Genomic DNA, 22256 nt, shown 5'->3' on the forward strand with positions numbered 1-22256 from the left:
AAATGCTAAAGCTATCGGTAAACAGTAGGGTCTTTTTTCTACTCTTCTGTAGAAGTCTGTAAACAAACATAATGAAATGCGACAGTAGAGTTTAATGAGCCAGCCTGATCATAACTCAAACATATCTTCATAGTTTGGTGGAAAGAATTTATTGTCGGCACCTGGGTTTTGGCGAGTTTGGCTGTTTACCTGGATCATGCTGTCCCTCATTTCTAGGTACTGTTGCTGGCTGCTGAGCTCCTTCCTCTGGATCTCCAGCTGCATGTGAAGTAGCTGGACCTCCTCACTCTTGTTCTCCAGCTCCTCCCTGAACTGTTCCAGTTGCTCCTCCAGGTTACAGATCTGAGACAAAAGGTAAACACAAGTGCTTCAGAGGAGCCACTGTTCCCAACATCTGCCTCAGAACTCAAAAACTCACAGCACAGACTTCCACAATTTATTAGCTGGAGGTTGATTGTTCTTGCAAGCAGAAATGTCTTTATTGACATTTGTTGTAGTACTCCCCCAAACTGTTCTCTGATTGTTTTATATTCAAATCTTATAATGGAACATGCAAAACTATTCTCCCCTTGAAAGATTAAGTGTATTTATTAGTTTAGTATTTTGCATTGTACTTATTTAGCATGCAGAACGTGCAGCTACTCTGAAACATCAAAGCACAAATTTTTCAGTGCAATACCTCTTTCTCTTTCCGCTCCAAAGCTTCTCTTTCAGTCTGTAACTGAGCCTCCAGTGTGGAGTGTGTGGCATCTGTGAAGGATGCATGCTGCTTCTTTTGTTCAACCTAAGACACACACACTTACTTCAGTCTATGCAAATTAGCAGAGCATTTATTTACAACATGCACAAAAAGCCCCAAAGGACAAACTGTTGTGATTAGATTACACTGGTCAACACAATTTTTCTTGCATGGAGTTTTTTCAGAGGATTTTGGGTAATTTAGGGGCACTGAATCCGAATCTGGTGTTAGTTTTGCCAATCACATCACATTTTTCAGATATGAAAACATATTTCTCGTAAGCACTGAAGCAAAATCTGCAGTCTCGCTCACCTCTTCGGCACCATAAACTATATTACTTAATCTTTCAAGTTCCATTATAAGATTTGAATATAAAACAAGCTCTTTTATTCATGTTTGGCGAACCTGGTTTAAAAACTATGCTTTGAAGCTGCTTTCGTGCAGGATTAGTGGCATCAAACACGTGCGTGAATGAGCAACTTCTATGTAATCCATTAATACAGAACATGCAGATTGCCAAAAATGTGATGTGATTGAGGAAATCTGAGCTTTACATGCAGATTCGGCACCGCAAAATTACTCTAAATCAGTTATCAAAGTCCATGCATGAAAATTTTTTTGTTGCTGTTGACCAGTGATGCAGAAATGACTAACACATGCTAACACTAGTGAATTCTGCATCACGTACTAGACTCCAATAACTTTAAGACATCACCAGCAGCCTTGCAAAACAAACAAACAAAAACAACAACAAAAAAAGCTTTCCTTCATCATTCTGTTCAGCACTCTTTGAACACTGGGGGGCAACATTAACTGTTGCTGATCTGTGTCGTCGCCATCAACAAATTGCAGGGGCGACCGAAACAGACCCACCCACACATTGTTCTCCCCCTCTCCTCGTGTCCCAAACCTCCTCCCACTCCTCTTCGAGCTGCCGCTTCATCTATGTTCTGTGTCTCACACACCCTCTGCCATGCTGCACAGCTATTATTCAGACTGGTTCACCACCCCCCAATCTCTCGCTGCATCTCCTTCAGACTCTTAGCTCGTAAATCCTTCACCTCACTCTTTTTGCTCTCCCCTCTACCTTTTCCTAACCTTCTCCAGGGACTCGGCGCTGGCCAGCAGGGCCTGTTCCAGCTCACGGATGCGGCTCTCCAGTTTGTCAATCTCCTCGTCACGCTCTCCCAACTCACGACGCAGCTGCTCTGAGCTGAGCAGCAGCTCACTGCACCAATCCGCCTTTTCCTTCAGCTGGGCGGTCAGCTGCTCCACCTGACAGTGCGGGAAACAGCGAGAAAGAAGGGAAGCACGAGAGAGAGAGAGAGAGGCTGTTCAATGAGATCCACTCTTAGACACTACGAGCTACAGGGAAGCTCATATATGTACAGCTAGCTGGAAGGTCAGCTGATCCACCTGAGAAAAGAGGGGGGGTCTGGAAGGAAAAGAGGTGTGGGACCAGTGGTAAGAGAGAGAATTCATTCAGGGTGACAAATCTGTGAGAGCAAGCATAAGGGTGGCTGGTTGGTGATTTATTCACCTGTGGGAGGGGAAACATCAGCACATAAATGACTGAGGGAAGATGATTATTAACAGGAAAAAGTTCATTCTTATGCCACAATAGTGAAAAAGTCATAAATAATACTGTAATTCAATATCAACAAGTTATAACAAGTAATAATACACTTTGCTTATAAAATGCATGTGCATATTGTGTCATTTTTTGCTGTTGTAATTAACTGCTCTCAGGAAGAGACAGCTGATATTTACAGGGCCTTGCTAAAGTATTCATCCCCTTGGGTGTTTAAACATTTTAATTTGTTTATGCCAATTCAACCACAAAATGTAATTCAGGCTTCGCCATATTAGAATTTCTAAAATTATCCTCCCTAAATTCAAACTGAAAGCAAATCTCGACAACTTAATATAAATTAAATGAAAATATCAAAGCCAAGGTGACGGGTTGCTTAAGTAATGGTCCCCCTTGGTATAACATGTAAATCAGTTTTATTTGCAGTTTTCTTTAGACAAGTCAGGGGATGGATACACGAACATTTTCAAGTCACTGACTGTGTCTTGGACTTAATTTACATAAATTATGAAGAAATACAAAGTGTATGGTAATGCTGCATGGAGCAGACAGTTTTCAAAAATTGAGTGGCCAAACTTGCACTATTTTTCCATTCTCAGCCACAGAAGCCTATAGCTTCTTCTGGGTTGTCTGGGTGTCATGGTGGCTTCCCTCACTCTTCTCCTTCTTGACCAGTCACTCAGTTTTTGAGAACTGCCTCCTCCACACAGATTTATCATACAGTACTATACGGTTTGTAGTTCTTTAAGACTGACAGAAATTAAATCCAAAACATTCTGTGACTTTGAAATTGTTCATGTATCCACCCCCTGACTTTCTAAAGAAAACTGGCAATATAACAGATTATTTATGTGTTAAACCAAAGAGGGCCATTACTTATGCAACCCATCATCTTGGCTTTGATATTTTTATTTATTTAAGGGTGAATACTTTTGCAAATTACTGTATCACATCTCACTTTAGAAAATTTTAAGGATTATTTTAAAAAGTAATTGTAGCATGTGTGGTAAATAATGAGTGTACTTTAGCACAGATTTTACTGTTATTTAGCTTAATTATTGTGTACTCATTTTTACTTATTACAATTATATATTATTACTATTACAACAATGATACAACATATGGATCATTTATCCATTCAGTCAGGTCTAATGCAATTATTCTATTTTTTTAAACCACTTTTATGGTAACTAAACCCTCTGCTTAAAATGAATGCTTTTCAAGCCACTTATGTATTTAAAAACAACAATTCTAAATCAATAAACTTTTAGAAAACACTATTATGCATTCAAATTAAAAAAAATAATTTATTAACTAGTGAAAAATAGACGTTAAAGAGGAAAAACCATTTTAATTTAATGCAAATGTTGTACTTTTTAAATCTTTAATTGCACCTATTCTGACAAATGTCTTGTATATTAAACTTGTGTAGGTAGGTTTAAGTTTCTAGCACTCCAATTAAATGAGGTTTTATATACTTTTTAACTATGTTAGAATTGAAAAATTACATTGAATTTCTTATACTTCTATATTACCTGAATTACATCCTTGTTGATAATTAAAGTACAATATTATGGAATTGAAAGTGCAAAAACTCAACCGTAGCAATTGTAGTTACAAACCCAAGCCGAAATGACAAATGCAGTGAACCCTTCACACCCTCTATTTATTGTATAGTCTGTTTTTCTACTGGGAAAGGTGAGGGATGAGGGGAGAGAAGGATGATGATCTGAAGTTTGCACATTCAAGCTGAAGAAAAGAGAACCAACGCTCAAGGAAGATGGGCCAGTATTTCCTACAGGGGCAGGCAGTGTGACAGAAATCTACTTAATGCTCTCCGGAGGAGGCTTGGTTCTACATGAAGCTAGAAGCGATACCTTAAAGGCTACGCCATCCACCTGAAACAGCCATGGGAGAAAAGCAGAAGCACAGAGGATGGAGAAGGAACAGCACAAGGAGAGGCAGAGACAGAGAGAGAGAGAAAGACAGACAGACAGAGAGACAATGATAAAATTGTGTCTGGTTGCTGCAATGATGGTTCAGCTCAATTAGAAAAATCAAGACACTTCAGTATGTAATGTGAACAGTAATGTGTGGAAGGACATATGATTCTGATGGCAGTGACTGAGTTAGTTTAGCTTTTTACAGTGGAAAAACTAACATGCTGTCAAATGACGATAGAGATTAGATTAAGTAACATACAATAAGGTCTCATATACGTACATCTCAGAACAGAAAACGGCAACTTAAGGTCTGCAGCTAATGATATGAAGCAGAAGAGATTATCAGCTTCATAATATAAAAGAGATAACTAGATATACACACACATTTAAAAAATACAGTGCAAAATACATGAATTTGAGCAGTAATTTAGCAATTGATTGGTTTAGGTATACAACTGCCACTTAAGAATGTGTTGCAACACAAAGACATCATGATTGCAAAATTGAGGCATTTCTTTTGAAGTCATGCAACAACAGCACTGCACACAGAAGAAACATATTGCACATTTCAATATTAAATTAATTAATAAACCACTATTTTATGTTCACCACACTGTTGATTTAAAGCTGCAAGATCTTGTCCATTAATGTCAACTACACAGCACACCCTGAAATCAGTTCTGCAGATGAGAGCTCAATGAAGTTGAAAAATGGAGAATATCTCTGATAGTAACTAATTAGCAGAGAGAAAAGGCAACAATAAAATTTTATGATCCCAGATATGACCATGTTGAACACTGAGATGGTATAAATGCCATTTTACACATTAATATAGCAGCTAACATACACTTGTTATGTTAATCTTTAATGGCATGATGACATCCTGTGCAGCAAATAAAGCAACACTCCCTCTGTGCTCTGAGGTTTTCTGTTCCATTTCAATTCTCAGTGTGGTTATGAGTACACGTTTAGGGCACAGAATTTCTGCATGTGCACATTTACTGATGTAGGTCCTGCCCTGTTAAACAGTCGGCCCTCCCCCGTTTAGAAAAATTTTGTAGTCCTCACCGTACATGCTATGCACAGCATCCAAACATTACACACATACAGTGGACAAAAATGTCACTGCCCAAGAATGTGGTCAGACCAGAATCCACATACTCGTATGTCTGGGTTTCCTCACACACAGAGCTGTTAGACCTTTAAAAAGACTTCAAATGCCATTCATTCTAGTCAATGCATAGGAGGGAATGGGAATGAGAGAGGTTTGAGTAGGAGTGGCCAAAGAGGGACATTTTGTTTATATTCAAAAGTGTGACAAGTCCAACATCTAGTAGCAGAAGGGGTAAAAATGCACATGCATTTCATTATGCCTTAAAAAAATGTCAATGACCCATATCACAAACTTGACAAATTACAAAAAAGGTTATGACAGTTATTGAGAAAATTGGCTTTAAGTGCTCAAAATGGCTATTTTTGGCATTAAAAATGGCCGCTATTTACAAACGAACTCATCGATGAAAATGACTTTTAGATGACAACAATGTCAATGACCCATATTACACCCTTGCCAAATTAGAAAAAAGACGGTTTTTAAGCTATTGCAATAAACGGATGCTAACGATGGACTCCGCGCCACAACACAGGGTTAGAGGTCTATCGGTCAGTAATCCAAAAAGAAGACAAAAAAGAAAAACACCTTCTGTATTGGTGCCTCTTCCTTGGCCAGAGGACAATGACAGGTTCCTGTTACCTCTTTGTTTCTTTGCTCTGAGACTGCCTGAAGCTTCTGTGGACTCTTTAGCTGTTGCTCCAGTTTCTGGATCTCCTGCTGGAAGAAATCCCTCTCATGCTCTCGGTCCACAGCTTGCTCCTGCAGAGCAAAAGAAAAATACAAAGTGGACAGGCAGTAAATTAAAATAAGTGCAAAGAAGTGTAAAACGAATACTATATACACATACTAAATATTACATAAATAAGATGGAAAAAAACTCATTTTCCAGCGGTGTAAAGAACTTCCCTTTAAAATAAATATTCATGTCTGAAAGTGATGAAGAAAAACATCAACATGCCAATTTTTCCTTCTCATTTGTCTATACAAAGTCTAACATAATTGTGGTTTCACAGCCAGCTGATGAGACCGTTTCTGATTTTACCTGCTGGCAGAACTTTCCCTGAAGCGTCAATTCTTTGTTTGTTTGTTAAAATCTGCCAGCACCACTTACGTCAAGGAACCTCCTGTTCTTCTCCAGCTGTTTCTCCAAAGCCTGGATCTGTTGTCGGAGATCTCCGCCCTCTGTCTTCTGAGCATGTTCCAGTTCGATCACCCTGTTGACCTGCTCTTCCAGCTCTACTTCCAGAAGCTTCACCTGCTTCAGGAGGTCCGTGCTCTCCTTTTCTGCCTGAAGCTGCACCTCCACTTTCTCTTTCATTAGCTTTTCTGTCTCTTCTAGTAGGTCTACAGTGCAGGAAGGAAAAGGACAGATAGTGTGTTACTGATTTGTAACTAAGGGTGATTCCCCTTAATCACTTAATTCTGGTTTTATTTTGATAATTAACAGGATGCTGAGATAGCGCTACAGAAGAATCTGAGGTATATGAGCCTTGAGATGCATTTCAACAAACTTAACCAAATTCAGAAGCATAATGGCTAAATAGTCACGCTCAGAATTACTGACACACCTATATTTTTAGTGAAGTAAATGTCCAGGAATAAATGCAAATGAACCAATTTTGTACCATTATAATATTTAATAAAATGGGCAAACTTACAGCAAATCATTGCTTTCACAGAGTTTTCTTATATGAAAATTTCCAAGTAATAAAACATGTCTTGGACTTAATTTACATACAATCATTAAAAAAAAAAAAAAAACACACACACACAAATGGTATGATACTGTATAGTAAAGATATCTGAAGTAGGCAGTTCTCAAAAACTGACCATACATTCAAGAAGGGGACTAGTGAGGGAAGCCAAGTTTTCCATGACAGCTCTGAAGGATTTACAGGCTTCTGTAGATCGAATGGGTGAAACGGGCATTGTCCAACCTTTGTTTGTTGCTTCTTGATACTGAAGAACAGAAACGGATTTACTTCTAAAGAAGATGTGAGATTTCAGCTCCACTTTGCAAAAAAGAGGCACATTGGAGACAAAAGCTGAATTTAGATCTGTTTTCTTGAACTAAAGTTCTGCTCTGTTCTACTCCACCATAAAGCTGTGACTGGTGATGCAGCAGACTAAAGTTCAGAGTTCACAGTTTTCACGGGTGTCTTGGTGGCTTCCCTCACTAGCCACCTTCTTGCAAGGACACTACAATTTTGAGAACTGCATACTCCAGACAGAGTTGCAAAGCTGTATTTTGTAATGACTGAGTGACTTGGAAATGTTCATGTATCCATCCTTTGAGTTGGCAATAGAAAATGTGCTAAACAGTGTTCATTTGCATTTATTTCTGAACATTATTAAATTCTGTACTTAAAATTCAGGGGTGTCACTAATTCTGACCTGGACATGTATTACTAAAGAAAAAATAAATCTTGTATTTGTCTTTTAAAGAACTCCACTCCTTTTGAGTTAACGGCTCCCCTCAGACCCATCCATCATCTCGGTCACTTTCCCATTACTGTGCCCTCAAGACCAAGATCATATTACACCTTTGACCTTCCGCTGCCACCAGTGAACAACCAACACCGAGTCACCCAGGATCAACGGCCGTAGGATTAGTGCAAAAGTAACAAGGGGAGACAGTGCAAATGACAGATCAGAGAAGTCAGCAGTCCAAACATTGCAATGCCCATGTCCCATACGCATTTACAAGCAAGGGAGAGGGAATTCCTCAATGGCTAATCATCTCACTCAAACAACATCCGCACCTCAAAGTGTTTGTGCAGCCACTAAAAACTACCTCTGCTTTGAGTGAAGATGACTGGCAATTAGGAATGACTACATGTGTGCTCGATGATTACTTTCATTTCAGCATGCTCGAATGAGTCGCAGCACTGCGTTCAGGATGTTAAAATGACAAACCAAAAGAACATTAATCAAAGTAAAAGCTGAAGCAAAAAGTTAGTGGTTGAACTGAGTGAATTTGTGAGTCTGCAGCAAGCAAGAAGTAAAGCTGTAAAGTTTATTGGTGAGTTGCTGGATTAGGGCGAGAGCAAATTACGGTTACTGAGCTACACAATCATGGTACATAGACGTGACTGAGCCATGCTCAAGGTGGACACACCTGCTTCAGGTGCTGCAACCATTGCAGCTTCAACTAGGCCTACAGGAGAATAAGAAAGCACAGGATTTTAACATGCTCTTTTTTCATGAAAAGGAAAATTCCTTTAAAAAAAGGACGACAGATAAGGGTGAATAGAGGATAACAGTGCTTTTCTCTCACTCTCAAGCTTAATGGCCAAACAATGGGAGAGCAACAAAAGAACAAGTGGGAAACAACCCATTTGATTTGTATTTAGAGAAGAAAAAAGGTTATACTTACCATTTTAATGTGAGAATGTACCCTGAATACCTTTTCGACAATAAAGGAGTTAGAGCGCAAAATTCGTGCTCACGTTAATGAAGCTAGAGCTCCAATAATTAATAAATTATTGAATTAATCTCCAACTATTTTGATAATTAACTGTTCTGAGTCCAAATTCTCAGATTTTAGCTTCTTGTATACAATTTTTCTTTTTTTTTTTTTTTAACTAAGTGAGTTTCTTTATTCTTTTCTTGACTGGAAACCAAATATATTTGGTTTATGGACAAAACAAGACATTTACAGACATATTTTATATGTTGAGATTGATTTTTTGGAAAATTTGTCAAATATTTTTTATGACAAATTATTAGAATATAATGTAAGTTATTGGTAAAATTTATGGTTATGATTTACGATGGTAAGTTAACCAAAGGACTAATAGACGGTCAGAAATTAATCAACAGATTATGGTAATTGGGGGAAAATTCTTGTTACATAGTCAATTCATGAAAAAAAGTTACTAGATTAATCAATGACAAAATAGAGTAAGTTGCAGCCCTCAATAAAATATCTTTTTCCAAGACAAAGTTTGTGCAAACTTTTTCAAGTTTAACTTTGGGCATAGCTACTTTTGGTAAGAAAGCTTCATAAATCTAAGAAACTCCGTAGCAATGGTACACTGGATAAATGTAAAACTTTCTATAAATGATCTTTTGACGTTTTTGGAATCTTAATTTGAAGAACTGTTGCTGACATTTCTGCTCAGTCATAACATTAAAAACCTTCCAACGCTTTTCCTTCCAATGCAGAAATAATTAAATGAAAAAAAATCTAACAATATCAAACCTGCACACCTCAAACAGTGTAGAAACCTTTTTCCTGAAACTAAGATTTACACAAATATAAGAAATGTGTACTGTCAACATTTACCCACGAAGAAATCTTCTGTAAAGTAGGTAGCCAACACTGAGGTAATATTTTAAAGTTTGATGACTGAAACTCATCTCTAAATTACAGAAAAAGTCATGTCTTCATTTAAATTAATACATGAACTATTTAACAAAAGAGGTCAGGTGATCACAGTCATCTGTTTGCAGGATTATTAAAACATTTTCAGATATTCTCCACAAACTTGTTGGATCGGGCATTCATTGAGTTCTCAATGAGTTTCTCTCTTAAATAGCTTGACAAAGTTTTTCCCCCTCACATTTCAAACAGTACCTCAAATTCTAATGCACTGTGTTCAGTGAAATGTTTGAGTGAAACTTTTGTGCAGATCCAGCTGAGGATCCCATACAAACACGACAGACGTGACATTAATGAAGTTTCTGAACTGTAAGATGTAGTGTTACAAACATGTAATGTTAATTCTAATGTAAAACTCCAAGACCGTGAGTGCCCTTCGAGTTAAATCTGTTCTCATCAGTGTGACTTTACTATCTTTGGTTGCTATTGCTTTTTTAGAAAAGTGAAAATTTGTCAGTTTACCCAGCTTTTGAGAGTGAGTGGTGTTTGAACCTTCAAACTGTAAGGCTCGTTTTGCACCAGATGCACTGCACATGCGTGGAAGCTGCAGAGCGCGTCTCGGTGTCCGTTTTAACAGGTTACAGCTTGTACACCGCCTTCATGAGAGGGAAGTCCAAGGTGCGTGTGTTGTCTTGTGGCTGCCACACTTCACTAGAATTTCAGAGTGGTGCAACTTTTCATGCATAACACATGCAGCGAAAATACAGCAACTACCTGTAGGCAATCATAGTGATATCAAACTGGCAACATTCAATTAATGCCTTTTACTGTACTTTCTGTCTCTAAGGAGGAGGGACAGACATGAAAAACATTTTTAAACCTTTTCAGTAATTATTACAAGAGTCATCAGGAGATGCCAAATCCCCCCAGTCCGCACAAATCAGCAATACAAAGCTTGGGGGGGGGGGGGGGGGGGGGTATCATTCAAGTACATCTTTGTCTTTGTGCTAAATATGAATGAAATTGGCAATATCTCAACTGGTTCTTGAGATATTGTGCTAACAAGGGTAGCAATGACAATATCTTGAATATCTTGTTGTGACCTTAAAATTAACCCCTAAGCCACTGTAATCGACTGGTGTCAGGAAATCACCCACGTACACCTTTATGCTAAATATGAAGGAAACTGGTCAAATGGTTCTTGAGATATCGTGCTAACAAGTGAAGACGGATGGACGGACGGACAGATGGACAAGCTGATTACTATATCCCCCCCATATATATGCCTCATGTCCTATGACTGCTGGGATGAGCTCCAGCCCCCCCGCCATGACCCTTAACTGGATGGAACTCACAAAGAGCTCTGCGACTCACAGGATCTGGGTTATAAAGAACCCACAAAAGAAAATGCTGTTGATTCAGATGGTAAAGCTATAGTTGTGTATATATAGAAGGTTATATATCATAACATGTTCAACGAGATGTGTGTTTTCAGGGAGGTGCTGTCAGCTGACTGCTGGTAAGATCAGCTGCCTGTGCTAGTTTGAGAAAATAAATAACCACCGTGTAGAAATCAATAATAATAAAAAAAAAAGAAGAAAAAAGTGACTCCACATCAGATAGAGTGGGGTGATAAGCTACTACCAAAAACAAATGATGTGAAAAGAATGACTTGGCCACAGCAGCACCACAGTGTAGCAGCACAGATGCATATGGATGATAACTTCTTATGAGTATATTTAATTAAGTGTGTGTGTGTGTGTGTGTGTGTGTAATGGGGTCCAAACTTTATTCACAGAACTGTGAGATACATACGAAGTTCACGAGGCCCAGCATGCTCCTTCATGACTTCCTGTTGTCGTCCCAGCAGTTCTCGCTCCTGCTGCATCTGCAGCCTCTCCTGCTCCAATTCATGCAACCGACTACTTGTCACCTGTGTGGAAAAAAAAAAAAAAAAAGTCACTGCACAGCATGATAATCCAGATATGACACAGATAGCGAAAATTAGTGGCGTGATGGATATATATAGATCCCCCAACAGTTTAACCCTATTCAGGACTTTAGTGAGCACAATATGGAGAAAGCAACTGCCATGGGGTCCAGTAGACCCCAAAAGTGCAAAAAGTTGCATACGTGTGGCATGTTTGTCATGGTGACTTGTTTTTAAAGTGATAACTGCGTTCATTTCTATGCAGTTTAGTGGAAGTGGACCTTTGTCAGCCAGAAAAGTTTGGGTTTTCGACATTAAGGGGATGCATTCTGGAGGGTTTTTTGATTAATACTTTCAAACCCTGATCCCACTCAATTTAGTTTGTACTGCTTTATGTGTTTTGTTTTTATTTTCTTTTGCACATTTTCACCTTTTCTTTGCCTTTAACCAAAACTGATATCACAATCAACATGTTTGTTTGATAAGATTACGAACCACAAGAGCCATAGGCATTTTCATATTTTTGGCTTCCCTCATCCTAACTGACCTGATTTTAAAGCTAGGACCCCAAACAGACCCAGTAATACCGAGCTAATACCGTCCCCCTCCAGAGTACAAACAAGATATAGACTAACATACACAGAGGAACAGACAGGGATTCGCTGCCAGGATGGGAAAAACAAACAAACAACAAAATAACAGGTGTCATTACAAAAATCGATTTCTGAACATTTTGAACCCAATAAATGATATTTTGTGTCCAGTCTTGATTTTTTTGTCAAGACGGCGTTAGCGCAAAACTTGCCTTTTGGCAGCCTAATTGAAGGAAATCTATTGTAGCAACAGACAACTTTAATCCCTAGTGCACATTCAGTGCACTTCTTGATCCAAAACCCAATAGAATCTCTCAAAAATTAAAGGAGTCGAGTGTCAGTCATCTCTTCCATGTACAGTGATGAGCCCAATGAACCAAAATATTGTTTTAAAAGTGTGTGCACAGCTGAGCTGGTAGAATGTCCAGTGCACCAGAAAATAATAATGAGTACTCCGAGTATTTCTGAGCGTGTGCTCGGTAGGAACAGTGGCCTGAATGAATTCAGATCAGGAAGTAGGACTAATTATTTGAACCGAAAGGGTTACAATTAAAATTATTATGGTTACCCTCTCACCAGATGATGTAGACATCCTCACTGTTTTGAAAAATTGTTTGAAATTAAAAACGTATTTGAGCTTTGCTCCATTTACTTTTTTTACTTTCATGGTTTAAAAAAAAAAAAAAAAGAGAACATTTTCATGTTGCAATTTAATAAATTAAGTATTTTATTTTCAACCATGTAAAACAATGGATACCTTGTTTTCATTCAGGACGACAAGCAAAGGTTATTTGTATTCATTGTTCATTAAGGCCTTTTTAAATGGAAAATTAAGTAGTATTTGTCTTTTTTAGCTGATCCAAAAAAAAAAAAAAAAAAAAAAAAAAAAGATCTGATCTGTGGCTTTGAATCAGTACCTGATCCAAACTGTGGGTTTTGGAATCTGTGACACTCCCAGAGAAAATGAAACTAAAATCCTACTGTGGATTTGAAAACAGGAATAAATTCAAATTTACATTACTACACTGTGCTAGAGGAAAAACTCAAAAACTGTACCTCAACTACTGTTATGTCTGGTCCTATTACATAAGAAGTTAATAGTTTTTCTGCCTGTCTGCAGGTGGAAAGCCGAACCTGTAGTTCTTGCTCGAGGCTCAGCTGGAATTCTTCCTTCTGGCGTAACTGCTCCTCCAGCGCAGCCCGTTCACCCGTGTAGCCATCGATTAGACCTGATGGTGGACAAAGTGAAAAGGAACCTTTAGAAAAGAATGTTATGAAACATGCACATAGAGCAACTCACAAATCTACCATCAAAAAGAGTTTGCCTCAGTTAAACTGGCATTCTTGCAGTCACTCAAGCTAACAATTACTTTTCCGTTCCAAGTTCAGATCCAAACAAACATACCAGGCAGCCGTCCAGACAAATGACCACTCAAAACCCAAGGTTACAGACAACACAATTCAAATTAAAACGCCAAAAACGCCAAACAGACAGACAGTCATAACAGACAAGCACAAGTGAGAATCTGAACCATTTCGCTCGACATACAAGAGTGAGTGCAAAACACAAAAGAAATGCTATGATTAATGTCACAAGATAGCAGATATTGTACACCAGGATGGTATTTGGTTACAGCAAAGGATGCTCACTAGGGGTCTAATGATTCATTTACTACATCAATGTGTCAATTTATATTCCTATGATCCAACTACATTGATCTGTGCTCGGCAAGTTGGCCTTTTGGATGACATATCGATCTAAAATCATTTTAAAAGGCAATCAATCGATTGTATCAATGCTATGAAATAATGCATTGGATTTAAGCACAGCAGCTTTTATATGGATTTGTTTTTTGTTAGCACTTTTAATGATAGACGTTAAATATTATTTGATTCAGTCTGCCTGTCTGTAGCGCCATCACGCGCCAGCAGACAACAAAATACAGCATGGCAGATGGCAGAGGAGAAGCCGGCAAGTGAGAAATTATCAAACCACCATTGTGTTCAGTGTGTGGAAACAAACACTTTGGCTTTTGCTAAGACAAAGATGTTCTAAGTACGTTGCTTGCTGTTTGTAGGATATTTAAAGGTCAAGTAAAATACTACGGCAACATGACAAATCTTTCACACAACGCTGAAGGAGTAATAACAATGACAGATGGCTGGACATCATGCTCAAATTGATCCGGAGTGGAAAATGAAGACCTTTGTTCTGCAAGCCAGAGTTTTAAATGAAGCCCATACTGGTAAAAATATTGGTGCATTACCGCAACAAAAATCCTGCCTTCGCCACAGGTAAGGCTGGGAACATGACAGCAGCTGGTGCAGAAGCCCAGTTCAGTCCACACATTACCCCCTTTGCACAACTATCCGGGGATTTATTTCACAGTCACACTGGTTGAAATTTTCACTAAAAAGTTACTGAATCGATTTCAAGTCACTGAATCATTTCGGATCGGATTGTTCTAAATGAACCAGCATCATCCTTGAATTGTACGGCAACCAGGAATCATGATACAAATCGAACTGTTAAAACGAATCGTTACACCCCTAATGCTCAAATACATGATCACACTAAGAAGCCATACATTCATACTGTGGAACTGCAACTTTGGTATGCAACGTGGTTTAGTATGAGAGCCGCTGCACCATCTCCATGAGCTTTCTGCTTCCGTTAGCAAAAACTGAAACAGAAATGGATGGAAAAGTTTCTGCTGTTTAGTCATGAGATCAATTCATTTCAAACTTCGGTGCAGGAACCAAAGCTGTGTTCACACTTTGTCTAAGGAGGCATCCCTCCTCGATACTAATCTTAGGAAGAAGGAAACGAATAAAAACACTGTTCACATATATCACATAGTTCTCAGGTACTGAACAATCATGAACATGTCAACACATGATGGCAAACAGTTGGCTATCCAGTTTATTGGATTTCTTATATGTTGTTGCTCACTCAAAAGGATTTTTTTCTCTCCTTGGGGATAATTGAAAACCAGTTTTAAAAAGGTCACACCCAGAGCTTTTACTCCATCTGGATCAACCACACAATAGCAAAGCAGTTACTTCTTTTAGCTATAATAATGTTTGCATAAGTAGATATCAAAGGGTGCCAGGATTTGAGGAATTCAAACTCTCACTCACTTTGAATTATAATGGATGCACAGTGCAATGGACCAGTTGCTGAAAACCATGTGATGTGTCTTGATTGGCAAGAAACATTCTTTTCACCCCAACACATACGATCATCCTCTGTGACAGATCATCCTCTTTAAGGCTGACAAATGATTAAGCTCTTTAACAACAGCAAATATTTGCCATTCTTCAGCACCTCTATAGTTTTAGAGATAGAACTCAAACACTGCAACAGGATACTACTTAAGTAAAAGAGAATACAGAATTAGAAATGACTATGAACTCACTGTTCAGTTTGTCAAAGAAGCCAGAAAACAAATAATGTGCTGTTCCCTTGACAAATTGTGGCTGTTGAGCCACGAAAAGCCTAATGGACCTTGTTTGATGTGAGAGATTAAAGCAGTTGATCCTCTGACGTGGATGAGAAATTAGGTTAGCTTCTTCAAGAAGATCTGCCACACTACTGCCATTCTCCAGAGACTGCAGTCAACAGCTTTTCCTTTACAGCGGCCATGTTGGAACTTTTGAATTCAGAAACATGCTTTGCTGGATAATGGCACATTTTGGGGACAAATGGATGTACATCTGAGCTGGGGTGGCCTATGGGAAATCTCCTAACTCAGTGACTGATCTGACATTAAAATGATCAACTTACTAACACAGTCTCTTTCACTGTGGGTCCAATTTCCACTTTGTTTTCTTTTCAACTATCCAGTCATTGTGACCACTGAACATATGTGGTTGTTTAGCTGCAACATTTCTGTGCTAGCATGTTCTGACAATCTTGTGTATTGCTTTTGGTTTTGTCTTGTGAAAATGACCATAGCAGATGGCCACCCCACTGAGTTTGGTTTGATTGAAGTTTCTTCCTAGAATAAAAAACATAATAATAATAATAATAATAAAGAGGGAATTGTTCCTCAACTGTTGCCAATGTGTTGCTCATGAGGAGAATGTGGTATAAACCTTACTCGTATAGCGTTTTGAGTTAACATGTATAAAGAAATTGAATAGACAAATACCATCTTTCTCATAGTGAATACATAAATACTTTTGGTGTCTCACATTCATAGTCACAAAATAAATTTGTCACTTTCTCACAACAGCTCTCACGTGCCTACAACTGGTTCATTCCAATCAATGCTGTAACCCCCCACAACCACCACAAGCACACAGCATTTTCATTTCAGTTCTTTATCAGTCATTCTACAGTACTACTATGGGGTCACACGTGATTTGGGCTGTATGGTGGATTTAAAACAAGAGTTCAACCACTTTTATAAGGTCTGTGAAAAAGCCAGTGACTAATCATGCAGCAGACAGAAGCCAAGGCTTGAAAAAGGCCACGTGTCGCACAGCACATTTTGTCCAAATACTTTACGAGCAGCATAGACTGTCCTGAACACCACAGCGTCTACACAAGCATTTAGTACAGACGGTTACCCAGTTCCGGATCACCTTTTTTAAAGTCCCGCTATACAGAGCCATAATGCAACTGAATGTCCTTTAATTGTGTATTGTTGTATTGGGTATTTGGATGTTATTTAGCTGAAAAAGTCTGGGTGGAGTAGCGCTTCTACTTAAAGTGTGAAGCCACGTTATGTGTGGTACAAACATTTGCCAGAAATGGATCACTTCTGACAGTTCTGGATTACGACACTGCGTCACTTTGGGGGCATTCCTGGCATCTGGCTGGAGCCCTTCTAATGCAGAATGATATACGCTGTGCCCGAGAATGTGTTTTGAACACAAAATGATAGAAATTATACTTATTAAATGAGAATTTACTTAGTTTCAAAAGGCGCCGTTATACGTTTTTACGAGCAAAAAATGAAGTGTGGAGGTGAGATTTCTCCCGAATTAAAAAGTAAAAGCCCCCACATTCATGCACATTTGTGACGTTGAGATGAGGTCCAAAGTAAACATGACTCACAACTACAGACACGAGGCTGCTGCTTCAGTGATCCGCAACCAGCAAATTTTCGCATCCGAGATAAATGCACGCAGCAATTAAACAGCAAAACATAACACACTGACATTTTCTACCCAAGTAAGAAAGTATTTTCCCACTCTAGAACCAAAAACACCGAATGGCTAACTCACCTTTGCTACGTTTTAGAGATCGTTACTTTAAAACTTGTAGGAATGAGGGAGTGAGAAAAAGCGCGCACACCGCAGACACCGGAATGTTTTGATTCCTCTGCTGATCACAAGGATGGCTGGATCCGGTCGAGCTTGTGATCGTTTGTAGACAAAACATCAATCTTTCCATTGGTACCAAGTATTACCTTATTCGTGCTGATTACGAGAAACGGCGGCACAAAAACTACAGCAGTGAGCCGGAACTGGCAATGATCCAAAACTGGGCAAGTGACTGTACCACATGTCTGTCTTCCATCCAAATTGTTTCTCTTGTAAACTGAGCAACTTTTCCCACAATGGGATAGTTATGAATTTCAGAAATAAGGGTAACACTTTAAAGACCTTTATAATGGCAATTTCTGGTGCCTGGTCTCCACAACACATATCATAATTGCATTTGGGGGGGTGTCAAACTCCACAGGGCTATTATGTGACGTGAAATCTGAATGCAGAAATGGAATTAGTCATGAGCATCAGAATCAGAATCGCCTTTATTGTCATTGTAATTTGCATTACAACGAGATTTGAGTGCAACTCCAAAAAGGTGCTTTCCGTGGTGCGAGTAATTTTTAGCCAAATAAAGACCATTAAATTTAACGGTAAATTATTCAGAGTATATGTACAACTAATACAGACATAAGGTAAGATAAAATAAAATAATATAGATTAGAGCGATTTGTTTTTGTTCAGAGCAGTGATCACTCTGGGGAGAAAGCTGTCCCTGAGTCTGTTTGTCCTAGTTTTGATTGACCTATACCGTCGGCCAGAGGGTAGTAGGTCAAACAGGTGGTTGCTGGGGTGGGATGTGTCTTTGCAGATGCTGGCAGCTCTGCTGAGGTAGCTAGAGCTGGCAATGTCTTCCAGGCTGGGCAGAGAGCAACCTGGGCCATTTTGATCACCCTCTGCAGCGCTCTCCTGTCTGCTGCTGAGCACCCCCCGTACCACACTGTGATGCAGTACATCAGGATGCTCTCGATGGTGGCTCTGTAGAACAACACCAGCAGCTTCTCCTCCAGATTGTTTCTCCTGAGCACCCTCAGGAAGTGGAGTCGCTGGTGGGCTTTCTTCACCACCACTGTGGTGTTGGTGTTTCTAAAGCATTAGCATGTTCTAAACATAAACTAAAATAAATCAGATTGTCATCTGCATTCCCTTTAAGAAAAAAGTGCAACAGTATCTGGCGCAGTGCTATTCAAGCAGGAGAACCCACAAGTGAGAGGTTTTCTGGTCAGGAAATCGTTGAAACACAAAATGCTGGAGCAATGCCAAGTATAGTAAATGCTATGAGATTTGGATAAAAACTTGATGAATCTGCCATATGTGGAATTTTTTTTTCCAGTATTGCAGAATATTTTTAATAACCACATTGGGGCCATGCACCACGGCTAAGACTGAGCTCATATGCAAACTACTGAATGAGGGAAGGACAAGATCCATCGGCAAGTCCATACCGAGATTCATCGCCTGCAGCACTTTCAGTGGTCATATAAAAACAGCTTACTCTGACTCAAACTGAAAATTCTGCACACTTTGATACAGACACGGAGTGAGTGAGTTTTCCATTTTCTACTAAGGTTGGAGAAGGTACTTGGTATTTCTAATTCATGTTTCAAAACACAGGCTGTTACAAATCATCAGTGTTCCATGTTTCAAACTGTATTTAACATCCAAATACCCTGTGAAAGTCTGAATCTGCTCTACAACCTCCCTTGTGAAAACTGGTCAAAAGTTAAACAACATCAAGATACATATCAGAGAACTTCAACTACTCACTTATACATTACAGAAACCCACCCTCCGCTCTTTGAAGCTCTTGAGCCAGATGTTCCCGTGCTCGCGCCTCCTCCAACACCCTCTCCTGCAGCTCCTCCTGCTTCTGCAGCAGGTCCTTTATCTCCTGATTATGGCGAAAGGACTCCCGCATCAATTCAGTCTGGGTCACCCGGGCATGTTCAAGCTGAAAGGGAAAACGGCAGGGGAGCAAGGTGCCAAAGAAGCAAAAGAGTTTGGAATATGAAAGACTGATCTTTGTTTGACAGGATGCTGTAAATACAAACATTTCAAAATGTACAAATTGCTGGGCTTTATCAAACAGCACCTACCACGGGCGCTCCTGGAACCTGTGTCATCTGTCCATATGAGAAATCATGTTTGACAACACTGCTACGTGAATGCTGTTTAAATGGGGGCAGGGGCCTTTACAGCTCAGTAAGTAAGACCTGAAAAAGGGCATTCAAAGGGCTAAACTGACCTATAAAAATAAGGTAAAGGATTTTCTGACAAATAACCCCCGACAAGTGTGGGAGGGATTAAGACACATTATCAACTATAAAGGCAGCGCAGTAGGGATCGACAACACGGACACCTCTCGAGCAAAGGAGTTAAATCACTTCTTTGCCCGTTTTTGAGTCACCCAAGAACACCTCAGCCACACACACACACACCTGTCCATAGCTTCCTCTGAGAAGGCCACACACACTCACCTGTCCATAGCTTCCTCTGACAAGGCCACACACACTCACCCTCTAACAACACGAGGTTTGCAGAATGTTCAGGTAAAGCTGGGTAGACACTTTTCCAATCATACTCGGCTCCAGCTCAAACTGTGCCACAACACCACAGGGTGCAAAAGTTTAGAGCGCACGATTTATGTTCTCGCACTATACGGCCTAATGCTCTGATGCGATCTGACTGCTCACATTGTACGTTCAAAAACCACACGTCGGATTCGTGTTTCCTCTCTTTTTCTTTTTTCTTCAAACTTTATTTACATTTCTTATTTTTACAAAAACTCTTGACTGGAGACATCAAAGTTTTAACAAAACAAAAACAAACAAACAAACAAAAAAAAACAATACAAGACTTTAAATGAGTTGAAGAATAAGGGGGGAAAAGAAACAGGAGCTGCTCTCCCAAAGAGATGATCACTGTTTATGCTCTCTCCGGTGTTTGCACATGCGCAGTGCGAGAGGTTGGGGTAAATCAGCTCGTAGATGCTTGTAGCACTGCTTCAGCACCGCAATACCCTCATGAGGGCCGACCAGAATATTAAACAGGATTGATTTTCATCCAACCATACGATTGCCGATCGGGAGGTGGTCCTGAGAGGTTACTCAATTCAATTCAATTTTATTTATATAGCGTCAAATCACAACAAACAGTTGCCCCAAGGCGCTTTATATTGTAAGGCAAGGCCATACAATAATTACGTAAAAACCCCAAAGGTCAAAACGACCCCCTGTGAGCAAGCACTTGGCGACAGCGGGAAGGAAAAACTCCCTTTTAACAGGAAGAAACCTCCAGCAGAACCAGGCTCAGGGAGGGGCAGTCTTCTGCTGGGACTGGTTGGGGCTGAGGGAGAGTACCAGGAAAAAGACATGCTGTGGAGGGGAGCAGAGATCAATCACTAATGATTAAATGCAGAGTGGTGCATACAGAGCAAAAAGAGAAAGAAACAGTGCATCATGGGAACCCCCCAGCAGTCTACGTCTATAGCAGCATAACTAAGGGATGGTTCAGGGTCACCTGAGCTTTAGCAAAAAGGAAAGTTTTAAGCCTAATCTTAAAAGTAAAGAGGGTGTCTGTCTCCCTGATCCGAATTGGGAGCTGGTTCCACAGGAGAGGAGCCTGAAAGCTGAAGGCTCTGCCTCCCATTCTACTCTTACAAAACCTAGGAACTACAAGTAAGCCTGCAGTCTGAGAGCGAAGCGCTCTATTGGGGTGATATGGTACTATGAGGTCCCTAAGATAAGAAGGGACCTGATTATTCAAAACCTTATAAGTAAGAAGAAGAATTTTAAATTCTATTCTAGAATTAACAGGAAGCCAATGAAGAGAGGCCAATATGGGTGAGATATGCTCTCTCCTTCTAGTCCCCGTCAGTACTCTAGCTGCAGCATTTTGAATTAACTGAAGGCTTTTCAGGGAACTTTTAGGACAACCTGATAATAATGAATTAGAATAGTCCAGCCTAGAGGAAATAAATGCATGAATTAGTTTTTCAGCATCACTCTGAGACAAGACCTTTCTAATTTTAGAGATATTGCGTAAATGCAAAAAAGCAGTCTTACATATTTGTTTAATATGTGCTTTGAATGACATATCCTGATCAAAAATGACTTCAAGATTTCTCACAGTATTACTAGAGGTCAGGGTAATACCATCCAGAGTAAGGATCTGGTTAGACACCATGTTTCTAAGATTTGTGGGGCCAAGTACAATAACTTCAGTTTTATCTGAGTTTAAAAGCAGGAAATTAGAGGTCATCCATGTCCTTATGTCTGTAAGACAATCCTGCAGTTTAGCTAATTGGTGTGTGTCCTCTGGCATCATGGATAGATAAAGCTGGGTATCATCTGCGTAACAATGAAAATTTAAGCAATGCTGTCTAAGGGAAGCATGTATAAAGTGAATAAAATTGGTCCTAGCACAGAACCTTGTGGAACTCCATAATTAACCTTAGTCTGTGAAGAAGATTCCCCATTTACATGAACAAATTGTAATCTATTAGATAAATATGATTCAAACCACCGCAGCGCAGTGCCTTTAATACCTATGGCATTAAAGGCATCGTGTATCATACTCCATGTACGATACACGATGAAGGATGCACGATTAAGCTGAAACTCGGCGCGATCAAAAAAAAATTCTCGCAAGACTGAAAAATCAGCTGAAAAAGGGCCAAAACTTGCACAGTGTAACCCCAGCTTTAGTAAGTCAGAGGAAAGCTACTGGACCTGACTGAGTAC

The 22256-nt window shown here is 39.5% G+C and overlaps 1 protein-coding gene across 2 annotated transcripts in view; it reads right to left on the reverse strand.

Annotated features, from left to right (window-relative positions):
• Window positions 1-22256, reverse strand: part of akap9 (A kinase (PRKA) anchor protein 9) — a 106381-nt gene that overhangs the window by 18570 nt on the left and 65555 nt on the right. For both annotated transcript variants that reach the window (XM_034160639.1, XM_034160638.1), the window contains exons 23-31: window positions 19303-19465; window positions 13369-13463; window positions 11527-11644; window positions 8506-8544; window positions 6499-6731; window positions 6027-6146; window positions 1838-2014; window positions 680-784; window positions 190-342 (exon numbers count right to left, since the gene is read on the reverse strand). In XM_034160639.1, the coding sequence (XP_034016530.1) occupies window positions 190-342; window positions 680-784; window positions 1838-2014; window positions 6027-6146; window positions 6499-6731; window positions 8506-8544; window positions 11527-11644; window positions 13369-13463; window positions 19303-19465 (1203 nt within the window). The remainder of the gene's footprint in view (window positions 1-189; window positions 343-679; window positions 785-1837; window positions 2015-6026; window positions 6147-6498; window positions 6732-8505; window positions 8545-11526; window positions 11645-13368; window positions 13464-19302; window positions 19466-22256) is intronic.

The sequence above is a fragment of the Thalassophryne amazonica genome, chromosome 20 (genome assembly GCF_902500255.1).
Source record: "Thalassophryne amazonica chromosome 20, fThaAma1.1, whole genome shotgun sequence".
NCBI classification, from domain to species: Eukaryota; Metazoa; Chordata; class Actinopteri; order Batrachoidiformes; family Batrachoididae; genus Thalassophryne; species Thalassophryne amazonica.